Here is a 13,532-nt window from a genome sequence, read left to right on the forward strand (position 1 = left end):
TAGCTCATATAGACCTTTTTTTTGCTCGTATAGACATTTAGTTCGTAGAGCTATGTAGACTATAAAATCAACTGGTTACTTGTTTGACCAATTTTTCAATTCTATTAAAGCCAAATCAAAGTGAAATGTCATATAATTTTTTTTCTGTATATAGCTCATTTATATTACGAAACTTAAAAATCGTTTGCTACGATGTTTTTAATTCCATAAATTTTGACTTGTTTATGTATTCTCACATTTTTCTTAACTTTTTTTTAAAAAAATTATGTTGGTTTATAAGTTTACTAAACTTTGTTGGGTTTACCTTATGGGTTATTTTTATGTGATTTTTGAAAATATAAAAGGTATAGACTTAGATAGTACTTTATCAAATATTCGATAATTTTTCTTCGAAGCAATTCGGTGTTTTATTTCCACTTTGATTTGGAATATATACTTTGTGTTTTGCCTTCCAAAGGTAGGGAAAAAAAGAGCAACGTATTACAAAAAGTACCTTTCTCTTCAAATTCATACATACATGCATGATACACATAGATGCTATACGCATCCACATTACATTCGTGTGTACAATACAAGGCGCTCCGTATGTATATGTACATAAACCATGTGTCATGTTTATAAGAATCAAATCTATTATTGTAACGTATAATTGTTTCAGGTTTATATACGTGAAACTAATAATATATAATATAAAGAAAATATTCAGCCAGAAAGCAGATTTTGTTTGTTTCTTTCAGTAAACAAAAACAAGTAAACTCTAAGAACCTATAGATTTGCTTCTAATTCCCTTTTCATTCTCCCAAATATTCCCTTTTTTTTGTCTTCTAAGAAAAAATTAACTATTCTCTCCTAACATGACGATCAATATATTATAATCTTTTCTTATTGACCAGCTCCATAGATCATAATGGATGAAATAATAATAATAAAATATACTAACAAAATTAAATTTATATGATATTGGAATATATAAATGGATATGATATTGAAAAGTAAAGCTTGTACACTATCTTGCAGTTTTTGGACATATTTCTGTGAGTTATATAATTAAGTACAACCCTAGCTATATACTCTGAACGAGGTCCATTTCTAATTTTGAATTGGGTTTCTAAAACCCCTAGGATACATTAGTATATATATTTATTTAGTTACTAGAAAATTTGAATTCAGTAATTTATAATTCCTATATTTCAAACCTAGCAATATCTATTTTAAATTTCTGTACGAGCTAGTTTTTTTTTTTTTTTGTCCCTCAACGAGCTACATTTATACTTGTCGAAATTTGATTATTTTATTTAAAACCCTAGGCTTCCCCCAAAGGATTATCATTAATTGATGGGATAGTGTGGTAGCATATCCATTAATTCCTATATAGGGAACTAAACCTTTTTCTGTTTAGTTAATTAAAGAAACATTGAAACTAGAGAGAAACGAAGCTTGATTTTTGGCTTACTTATTAACGTTTGATCGGATTCTGTGCCCCCATTAATTTCTCGAAGGACATAAGCTTTCCTTTTGCTCTTATGTTTTATTCTTTCATTTATAAAAATTTCAGTGTCTAGAAATATCCAAAATACATTCAATTTAGCTAGGAAGCGGATAACAAATTCATATATCCAAAATGAAAAGTTGTTTTCTACGGAAACAATTTAACTGGCTATGACAGGTAAATATGTGCAGCAACCATACTCTAAATAGAGTTGGTGGAGTAAAACTGTCAAGGTAATTGTTATTTGTTAAGAAAGCAATCCTTCTAGTATTTGGTTAAACAAACTATGAAAATATATACATGTAGTATACTAGATGATTAGGAGATTTTAAATTAAGGCTCATATATATATATATATATATATATTCACTGTTCATAATCAGAGCATGTTATATTGTATTGTTTCAAATGCCACTCGATTATGTTTTACATTTGATGCTTTTCCCGTCGAGTTACCAACATTAGGTACTATCAAAACATCTGCGTAACAATTTCAAGTTAATTGAACAAACATATTTTAAAAATTTTGGAATGAAAATTTCGAATTTGATTCCCCAGTTTAGATTGATGATGTGTATCTGTTTATGAATGACATTGTTATCCATAAACCTAGATAATCCTATGCACCTTAATTTGATAATATTCAGGTTTAAATAATTTTATTAAAACAACATTTATAAAATTACAATAAAACTTTTCTAACTAAAGATAATTATAGATTTTAATGACTTTAAAACCTTTTAAATATACATATATATAGTAATTTGTTTGCATCAAAAATTTATAAATGAAACGATACTAATTTATAATTTTACGTACATAGTTTGTTTTGTACTTGATGATATATACGTGCCAGTAAATATTTCTTTGAATAAACATTAATTTTTTAAAGCAGGGGCCTTTTATTTTCCTACCAAATTACTCCCTACGTGTCTTCCATTCATTAGTTGCTAATTTGAGAGAGATAATTAATGTACGTCCATTATATTGCATGTATGTCTATATTTTTTTATTTTTTTCCTCTGCTTCATGCTACGTGCATTATTCTAATGTTTTGACTACTGTCATTAGATTGGCGTTTAACGAAAAATATAACAATTTCCATTTATAACAATTCCTGGAAACAAAAAATCATAAGAATGTGATTCGTAAATGGGATACCATCCGAAATACCGATTTTTTTTCTCATGATTGCTTAAAATATTAATTGCTTTGTATCCACAGAGAAAACAAAATACATCATGACTAATATCCTAATACTGATAATATTGTAGAATTGAATAGATGGGAATTTTTTGAAAAAAAATGTGGAATGGAAAGGAAGAGGTGAGCATTGAGAGGACAATAATTTCATTTAGTGTTGTGGGATTGTTATTTTACAAACAAAATAGTGTTGTAAAGAAAGAATAATTTTATTATGTTTAAGTTTTGTATCGAATACTAGTCAGGTATATGTGAATGATAGTTACAACAGAAAAAGAAAGTATGTGAATTGTGAATGCTCTTGTCACAACACAACGGTACAAAGAATAAAGTAAAATAAGAGACTAAGAAATATTTGTATTATCATTTTCTTACCAAGAAAAAGCATAATTAGTAAATCCGAATAAACTGCTCAGTGGCTGGAACTATATACGTGTGATAATATAACGCATGGACACTAACGTACGTCGGTGTGACTGAGATCCAATATGACAAGTGATTAAACAATTAATGTTGTTTTATTTTTAAGTTTACTATTTATTTGTTTATATATAGAATTAAATAAATTATCACTGCACGCATTAAATGGATCCAACAGAACGTGAGGTTCCATATTGTCTATATTAATAATTTACACCTTTTTGGAATATATCGGAGAATGAAAGTCTCCGTTGATTCTACCAATCCGTTGACGTTCATATCTCTTTGTCACACATTCTATTTTTTATTATTAATTTTATTTCGTACGTTGATGGATATAAATCTGCATCTTGTCTTAAATCATACCCTCTTTTTTTTTCTATTTTGATTTGCAACTTTCCTTAATCAAAGTATTATAAAGATATGCAAGATTTACCCTTAAAATACGTTTTTTGTCACAAAAAAGAAATAGGTCAATTTGTAGAAGATGAATAAATTCTTGCCAAAACAAAGAATATTTGCAAACAAACCCATATTTTTTTTAAAAGGGACTGTTATTTACGTTTTATCTACATTCGGCCCGCAACTTTCAAAATGTGACAAACCAGGCATCAAAAAATAACTAGAGCTTAACATTTCATTCGCTTCAGGCTTCAAACTGGATATTGTAAGCAAAACTGGACTGATACATATTGATTAACTCTAAATTATTTTAAAAACTCGCATGTAGTAGTGCATGGGCTTAGTTAAGATTGGTGACTCAATGCAATGGATTCGCTAAAGCTATAAGTCCCATTCATATTGAAAACAATCGAACTACCTGGACGACCTTAAAAGCTTTACAAATTAATCTACGCATTGACACATGCATATATATATGGTTATGCTTTAATTTACCGGTAAAAATCAGACATAAGTACTGTGTTATTTATTTGGTGGGTGTAGATCTGAAACTCAATATGATTTGGATTCATAGTGAATTATAGTTATTAAAATCGAATGAATGAATAAATAAATGAGAGTGTGATTAGTTGTTACACACACACAAAAGAGTGTTTAGTGAAAATTATTCAAGTAGGGCAAAAGGCAAGACTCTAAAGCTGCCTAATAAACCAGCTGTCATCCTCTGTCTATATGTATGTTGAATATTAATTTAACTTTTTGTAATGGACCCACATGTTTCTTGCATTCTGTTACCATTATGGAAATATTGTCCTACACATTAGAGAGAAGGGAAAAATATATATTTGGACTAAACAAATTGTGTTTGCTCACTTTTCTTATTGAGAGAGGGAAAGATATATATTTGATTAAGGAATATAAGAAAAATGATCGACCCCATTGGAGCGTCTTGCAAAAGTGTTTTCTTGTGAGGTGTTCCTAGTAAATATAATATAACCATGATCATAATATTTTTGGTATTGATTATTTTCTTAGTTTAATTAAATTTTGAGAATATATATTGACAAATTTGTTTAAAATGGGATCACATAAATTTTTTAAAAAACCATATGTGATCAATTTCAATTTTGTTATATCATTCATAAATTATCATTAAAATAATCGGTATGATTGAGTCTATATATATATTGTAGTTTTAAGTTTTTACTTTTAAAAACAAATTTTTTCTTCTCAACAGCGTTATAAATTAAAGGGCTTTTAGTGAAAAACCTCTCAACTAAGTTTGAATCGGATAAAAACCCCTCAACTATTTTTGTAACGTAAAAACCCCTCAACTAAGCTTTCATAATGATTTAGCCCCTTTGTGAACAACACCGTCAAATCTTAATAAATCGTTCTTTTTTAGCAAAAAATACATGATTTTTACTATAAACAACAAGCTTTTTGAAAACCAGATATAAGAATCCCAAATTAAACATAATTTCTAAAATCTCCAAATTTTTAAACCTAAATTGATGAACCCCAATTTTTGAAAGTGTGATTTTAAGTAGTTTTTATGGTTTGGAAGTCAATTGGGTGAAATTGAAATGATTTGTTGTGTTGATTAAAACAAATTTGAGAGAAAAGCCCTTGGATTGAGAGAAATATTTTCGCAAATTGGGAGAAAGAGGAGAAAGAATCACAAATCTGAAGTTTGGAAGAAGATGAAGCAGCTGTTTTATTTTGATGTTTAAAACCTGGTTCTTCTTCCTCCAACAAATTTACTAAGAAGAAGAATTTCAGAGATTTTCAAATTGAATGAAAAACCCTAATTTTTAAATTGGGAATTTTTAGTTTCAAATCGATTTTAGGTTTTTTTATTGAAGTCATTTCGTTTTCACGTTTTCATTTAGCTGTAATCCGTTAAGATTTAACGGTACTATTCACGGAGAGGTTAAATTATTATGAAAATTTAGTTAAGGGGTTTTTACATTACAAAAATAGTTGAAGGGTTTCTATCCGATTCAAACTTAGTTGAGGGGTTTTTTCACTAAAAACTTAAATTAAAATGGTACAAAGGTTTATCCATAGTAAACAACTTGTGTAACAAATAAGAATAAAAAGGGAAATGCAAAGAATGTTGGTTTCATCACCTCCTAGATATTTTATTTTAAAGTAATACTATTAGACTAGTTTGATGAAAAACATGGTGATAATTTTTGTTTTGTCTTATGCGTCAAGCTTTTAATTCTTTTTTGTTTTCCTTTTGGTTTTTTGGTATTTACATGGGAATAGCCCAGCATGATTTATTCATCATTGTCTCATGAACAATGATACATAATATGCTTATTCACTTTTATTTTCATTTCTATTTCTTTCCTTTCACTTTCACCGTGCAAAAATATCCCTCTCAAGTCTCAACTCTCAAGTGGCCATTCTAGTTGGGAATAAAGCGAATACTTCTTCCATATTTTTGTTTAAAGAAACACCGAAAAACTACTTTTAAGCTTTACGTATTTTCGATATATAATCTTAGGGTTATTTTGGACCCACCGCTTTATGATATGCAAATAGCAAAGTTTCTAGAGTTGTGAATTCAATTATTTCATTCGCTTCCAGTCTCGAAAAGAAGGAAACAAGAAAAAGGTTGACATTATGATCCCCTTTTATATTTTGTAAAGTTATAGCTAAGAAGCTATATATATTTCCTATCACATAATGAAGTTGCACGGCTAACAGGGTGAAAAAAACTAGTGTTACTATTTCGGAACACGTACATAAGAATATTTGCACTTTACCAATAATACGACATCTAATTTTTTGTAAGGTGCACATCAAAATTTAACGAAATTTAGTAGTGCATTAAAATGGAAAATATTTATTTTAAAAATAATTGGAATCAACACTCCAACAAATAAATCAAATAATTTATCAAAGATAACTAAAAAGCACATCTATATACTTATCCCATAATATATATATATATATATACATACAGTATATTGATTCCTCAATGATGTATTTGTAAAACTTATCGATCACCAGTGCTAGCTTTCTTATGAAACAGTATCAAACAAAACTTTTTTTGCCCCCCCCCCCAAAAAAAAAAATCCTTATTGTAATGTTTACTCTATACCAATTGTTTTCCTTTTTTTTTTTACGACACCAATTGTTTTCCTTTCTATAGGAAAAAAAAAATAAAGAAAAAAGAGATGGGACCTAAGGAATTGGCAAATTGTACCATGGGTTGGTTCAAATGCAATGGACAAGACCGAAGATTGGGGAAGAATGAGATGTGGCATGAAGGTGTTGTAGTTGTCTCATTAACCAACAACAGTCATAGAGAGAGAGATGTGATGTCTATTGCTCATGAGGGGGTCCATATCTTTATATTTAAATTGGTGAAATATATATATGTAACGTCAAATTCTCTATGTCTATATATTGTTATTATGATTAATAAATAAAGTTAGAATATTATGAGGGTGAAAGAGCACACAACACCAAAGAATGTACTGTGACACCCACCAACATCTCTCTCGTAACTATAATACATATATTGTACTTATCATACCGACTAGGTTCCAAACCAGACCGGGATTAACATTTATATTTTTGTCTCTTTAATTTTTTTTAGAACCTCCTGTCTTCGGTTTTCTGTTTATTAAACTTTAATTCAGGTCTGATGTTAGAGAAGTTTGATGGAACCTAAAGTAGCATGAATTGGACATTTTTCATTTATTATTAGTTATTTTGAGTTAATAATTTATAAATCTTAACAGAGTATCAGAGCATGAATTTGTCAACCATATCTGTAAATGATCCAAATGGGGTATATTATCAGTTTCAAAGTGGGATTAGATTCGAAATTACACCAAAAAGTAACCGAAATTAAATTATCTATTGAAAGTTTGATGAGACTTATAATATATAAAACATTGGCCAATCCATTGATTACCAATTTGTTTTGAATTAGGAACACAGAAAACTTAGTTTGTAGGTTCGCCATGTTAGGAAATTTTTCTTTTTGATGTAGTAAATCCACTATTCTTGGTAGTTATTATTCTTAAAAAATTATGATGATGTGGATTTGGATATGGTAAATGGTATCTTTGAGGTATTATGCGACTAAAACTTAGCTAGTATAATGCTTGAGATCCCTAATTGCGGAGGTCCAAAACGACCTAAATAAACAAATTTTTTCTTATTGCCTACAGTGAGTCTAATCCAAAGGTATGCAATTTCTCTTAGTTCCAGGCTAACAATTTATTAGCCATTGATCTAAATTTATGAAATTCATAGGTAGTTTATTAGCCACCATGAGTATCCCTGGTTAGTAGTTGTATTATCCATAAGTGTTGGCTTTAAGATTATTGATTTTGTTAAACCGGCAATGCTTAGTGGTTAGAAATATTAATAATTTGGTAAGAGATATTTCTCATAGATCGTCTAATATTCAATCGTGAACCTGAATCATGTGCCAATTAAAGATTAACAAAGGCGACGATAATAATAACAATCACAATCTATAAGCACATCACAGTTATGAGAGTTTTTTTATTACAAACTCTATCTATAAACCCATCACATTTATGCGTACGTTGAAATGGATTTTTCTAAGTAGGTGTGAAATCTAAATGAGCTTTTTTGCAAGATGTTAAAAAGTGGGCACTAAATAAAAAAATGACATAAGTGTAGGAATATTTCAAATGCAAAGTCAGCATAAATGGATCAAAAAGCTTAATTAATTGATGTACGTTTAAGGTTGAGAGAGAGAGAGAGAGAGAGAGAGAGAGAGAGAGAGAGAGAGAGAGAGAGAGAGAGAGAGAGAGAAGGAGCAATTCAATGAAAAAAGAGTGATAAATGTGAAGAGACAGAAGGGCACAGGACTTTTCTGCCCATTGCAGAAAAGATAGCCTGATGTGAGAGGTGATGAAATCATTTTGTAATCGATTGCTTTATGATTGCTCCTTTCTTTTCTTTTCTATTTTTCCTTTTTTATTTTGAGAGAGTGCATTTAATAACAAGTGAGAAAAAGTTATTATTGGGTTGGAATTTGTTTTTTTCTCTAAAGCTGATTAAAAGCAGAAGAGAAAAAAAGGTAAATATTCAATAAACAAAGTGCTTTTCCCAAAGTTTTTTTCCCCTCTGTGTTCTCACTTATATAAATGTATTATTTCTTCTGACAAAATTAAAAATAAAAGATAAAGTCAATAGAAGAAAAAAAGCAAAAGTTAAAAAAAGCTGCAAGATGATGAAGGTATAATGACTAAATGATAATCGAATGCATGCATGCAATGCATTGTCCTATATACACACAACACATACCACAGTAACCTTTTACTAACTTTTGTTGACTCGCTTATTTCAACCCTTAAAGCATTTACTTCTTCTTCTTTTTTTGTGAGAAAAGGCTTAATAAGCATTTACTTCTTCTTCTTCTTTTTTTAAAACCCCGAAGCGTTCACTTAATGAAACAAGTTTCTTCCAAACTATGTATGTATTTTCTTTTTATATAAAAAAAAATCCAACAGAAATGTATGTATTATATATACACACTTGTAAATATGCATGCATGTCAATGTCGACCTGTAATTTTTTGTTTTGATTTGTCTGGGTCTAAATTTAAAAACCAAATTCTAGTAGTGCCAATGAGCCAATGTTGTGGTACCACAATGAATGAGAACTTAATCTTAAATTCTTAATTGATATGAATCAACCAGACGAGTTCCCAGATCCCAACCGTTGGATTTTAACATAAAACATCAATGCATTCCGAGATAGTTTAAAACAGTAAGAATTATGTTTAGTATATACTATCTTGTACTATTATTACTCTTTGTGTCTCCTTGCTTCTTGTTCAGATCATTTATCATTATAGAAATGGTACGGTTTCTATATTTAAAGGTTGTAAATTTGAGTCCATAAAGCTGAAACGCGCCCAATAGAATGCGTTAATTCATAAATGTTTTCTTCATCCATCTTCAGTTCCGGTCGGGTTGGGTTTAGTTTGGATTCAAAATATTGGGCCAAGTTGTAATACTAATTAAGTTTGAAGTATTTGCAAATTTCGGGTTTGGTCACTGTCAAAGTTCAGATCCGGTTCAAAAGTTTTAACGTAAAAGCTGGAAAACAATCATCCTCATAATATATTTTTTTGAAAAGCTAAAATAAAGCATTTTTAAACAAAGAACATAATGATAAATGTTTCATAGAACTTAGAAGAACGAACATGAGCTAATATTAGAGATTCCTTGAAGCTCAAGATTCCTTATTTCATGGTTTCCAGAGGATCGTGGATTCAGCAATCATGGAGGTCACAGTGTAAGGATCCATGTTCGAAGCTGGCCTACGATCTTCAAAGTATCCTTTTCCAGCCTTCTCAGTGTCGCGACCAACCCTAACCGATGCCCCACGGTTCGCCACACCCTGTATAAACCGGTTTAGTTAGATCGCTGTTTAGTCTAATGTGTGATATTAATGATCAATGAAAGCACGACAATGGTGATGATTGGTTGAAAAACTGTGTCCAATCTAGAGGAAACCAAAAGAATATGTTTTAAAATTTTTGGTTAGGGTTTCTATATCCAAAATATATAAAATCAAAACAGAATTCGAACCGCTATGGAAGAAAGAAGAGAGCGACTTGTTTTCATAAGAGTTATATTTGACTGCAAACAAAACCTGAACCGCAAACAAGGCCATTCATAACTCAGGAGACCCAAAATCTAACTAAAACCTGTAAATCTGCAATCTCGAGGTAGATGGAATTGCATGACAATTTAAAGATGAACTACTAATGAAGTTTGACATATTTGAAATTGTGAAAACCTGAACAAATAGGAAAAAGTGGATTAAGATTAATGAAAATATTAATGTATATTGGAATAAAATTCTTACCCATAAGAAAGTGTTGATATCGGCGGTCTCGTGTTTTCCGGTGAGACGACGCTCGTTGCCCTCACCATAAGCAGAGATGTGTTCCTTGTGACGCAATCCAAGCTTCTCTATCGCTTTCTTTATGACCTCGTACCCTCCATCTTCTCTCATCGGCTTCGTACTGCAGATAACCAAAAACCATATTCAGAAAAATCAAGATCACAGAGCAAAAACCATATATACAGAATCAGAGCGAAACTTCTACAACACAAAAACCTGTAATTTGTGTGTGCTCCTGCACCATTCCAATCTCCCTTAAGTAGAAAAAAAAGAAACAAAAAAGTTGAGTGAATCTTTACAAAAAAAAAAAAAAATCAAAGATTTTTGTTAATTGATTAATTTACAGTTATGGTAAAAACAAACCGGAATTGGTTTAGGGTCCAGAGAGGGAACAACTCCAGCCAATTCTGTGATCCTCTGTTTTCACGTACCAAAGAAACAGAGTATATGAGAAACAGAGAGGCAGTGTGTATAAATCACCATGAGTGTATAACTGTATTTTATATATACCTCGAGGATGTAGCGAGCGACCCAGACCTGATCGGCGGCAGCGATTCCAACGGTTGGACCGACTTGGAATTCCCACTGAAACCCACACACGATCAGTTTCAGGGATTTGACTTCTTCATGTTCTGGATTCGATTTATATACGATCGCTTGAATCGGAAGAATTTACAAAAGGAAAGGGATAAAATTTAAACCTGGCCGGGCATGACTTCGCCGTTAGTGCCACTGATATTGATTCCGGCGTAAAGACAGGCTTTGTAATGAGAATCTACGATGTCTCTTCCAAAGGCTTTGTCTGCTCCAACTCCACAGTAGTACGGTCCCTGTTTTGAAAGATTTAATTTTTTTTTCCTCTAAATGATTTCTTGGGCAAAAAACTGGACTTTTGGAATTGACTCCACAAAGGGTATGTGAAAAGATTCGCCGGAAAAAGCTTTACCTGAGGACCCGGGAAGCCGCCGACTGGCCAACCCACAGGCCACTTAACATCCTTTTGTAGCAAAGTATACTCTTGCTCAATTCCGTACCTGAATTTTCAATATTTGATTAATTAATTTGAATATTGAAAATAACTACAACCAAAAAAAGAAAATATCGTAACAAAGGTCCTGAAAATTTAGATTAACCGATGATGATGTTGACCAGAAACAACTATGCAAACTTATAGGAAAATTGAAATAATCTTTGCCAAAACATTTCTTTGTAGAGATGTATACCATGTTTCTTCGGCAACAACGCTAGGGTCGCTAAAGATCTTGGCTGCCGCATGCCTTTTGTTCGATGGGATCGGTTCACCGGCCGGTGTATATGCGTCACACATCACCTAATTCGAAATCAAATCCCAGAACCAAAATAAATTAATATATAACAATTTTGAAGAGTTTTTTATATTTAATGTGTTAAATATGTCATTACAAGGATGTTGTTGCCTCTTCTGAAGGGGTCTCTGAAGATAGCTTGAGGGCTAAAAAACAAACACATAGAAAAACCAGTTTTATTAATTCATGATTTATAAATTTAACTAACTTATAGCTGTTTTAATTAGATTTTGAAACATACTAGAGGATGACTTCACTGTCATCACCGGGAGCTTGGCCGGTGCTTGAACCGTCGTAGTTCCATTTTGGTAACTCCGATGGATCCTTCACTGGTCCCGGCAGAGTCTACAGTAATAATATAATAATATAATCATTTCTTAAATTCTCATCGGATAATGCTCTACATTTTTTTTTTGTAAATTATAATATTTTCTTACCCTTGCTTTGCTTCTCATATCCAAGCCTGATCCACCAACCCTATTCATAAAGAATCACAAAATATTAATCAAAATGTTCAATCAATACAAAATCTTTCAGTATATCAAGCAAAGGTTTCACTCACACATATTTAACAAATATCCACGAGGAATATAATTTTAGACATAAACGCCAACTCATACGCAAAAGCAAAGATTAACCAAAACTTTTGATCTATTACTATGATAGATTAAACCACAAAGTATAGATCATTTGACAGAGATCGATGAAGAATTGTACGGACCATATGTACTCGGCGATGATCTGCTTAGTGGAATTGGAGAGATCGAGATTAATTAAATCTGCAAGTGCCGACATTTTTTAAGGAATCTGAAAAAATAATCCAACTTCTTTTTTGTGACAATAAAGAGATTCCTGCGAGTGTTTATATATAGGGAGAGAGAGAAGGGGTAGGTGTATGCTTGACTTTGCTATGGAAAGTGATTTTGGGGGAAAATAATACGGAGAAAGCGGAAATATCGGGCTACTATTAGAAATGCAAATTATCAGGAGATTCTGGTTGATTCTGAGGTTATAAGATTCTTCTATATTTACAGTAACTTAGGGAAATCTTAGGGAAATAAAAGTTATTGACTTGATGTCCCGGTAAAATTACCATATAATCTCACCTAACCATGGTTCACGTGTAATACAATCACATATTTACCACACTTTTTAATATATACTCAAAAATAATACAGTCAAATAGTATCATTTATATCTAAAATAGGAAGGATATATAAATCAAATAGAATATTTTGAGAGAGAGGGCGTTTCTATGAGATGTTAATAAATTAGAATCATTCACTCTTGACCCAAAAAAAAAAGATTCATTTACTAAATTTTTCTTAACTAGGAAATTGGGAATATATATTTTTAGAATCTTTTTTTTTCTCAAAAATAATACAGTCAAATAGTATCATTTATATCTAAAATAGGAAGGATATATAAATCAAATAGAATCTTTTGAGAGAGAGAGCGGGTGTACGGGAAGTTAATAAATTAGATTCATTCAATCTTTCAATCTTACCCAAAAAAAGGATTCATTTACTAAATTTTTTCATTTGTTAATGATTTAACTTTTGGACCAAAACTCTGAGTTTGAATAATCACCAAGAAAAAAATATTTTTGTTTACATTGAAAATGCGTGAACAAACTTTTCTAAGTCGTGGGGCTCAAACATTTGAGTGGTGAGCCATAAGCTTCCACTAATTTCATTTATGATCCAAACTATATCTTCTCAAGATTCTCGTTTTAACCGTATCTCTCACAATTATATACGCTCTTCGTTTTCACG

The 13,532-nt window shown here is 31.0% G+C and overlaps 1 protein-coding gene across 2 annotated transcripts; it reads right to left on the bottom strand.

Annotated features, from left to right (window-relative positions):
* Positions 1-9,599: 9,599 nt before the first annotated feature.
* On the bottom strand, positions 9,600-12,655 carry LOC18016901 (glutamine synthetase cytosolic isozyme 1-4). 2 transcript variants are annotated; one of them, XM_006400133.2, is made up of 12 exons: positions 12,479-12,646; positions 12,195-12,234; positions 11,999-12,102; positions 11,855-11,903; positions 11,656-11,762; positions 11,379-11,466; positions 11,134-11,262; positions 10,943-11,017; positions 10,796-10,849; positions 10,649-10,686; positions 10,394-10,553; positions 9,600-9,922 (listed from the first exon to the last, which is right to left on the bottom strand). In XM_006400133.2, the coding sequence occupies exons 1-12, from the start codon at positions 12,550-12,552 to the stop codon at positions 9,770-9,772; spliced, it is 1,071 nt and encodes a 356-aa protein (XP_006400196.1). In that variant the 5' UTR covers positions 12,553-12,646; the 3' UTR covers positions 9,600-9,769. The 2 variants fall into 2 exon arrangements, with proteins under 2 accessions (XP_006400196.1, XP_024011827.1); XM_024156059.1 differs by lacking the exon at positions 10,394-10,553 and having other exon boundaries at positions 9,811-9,871; positions 12,479-12,655.
* Between the last annotated feature and the right edge of the window lie 877 nt (positions 12,656-13,532).

The sequence above is a fragment of the Eutrema salsugineum genome, unplaced genomic scaffold, assembly GCF_000478725.1.
Source record: "Eutrema salsugineum unplaced genomic scaffold, Eutsalg1_0 scaffold_2, whole genome shotgun sequence".
In the NCBI taxonomy this organism is placed as follows: Eukaryota; Viridiplantae; Streptophyta; class Magnoliopsida; order Brassicales; family Brassicaceae; genus Eutrema; species Eutrema salsugineum.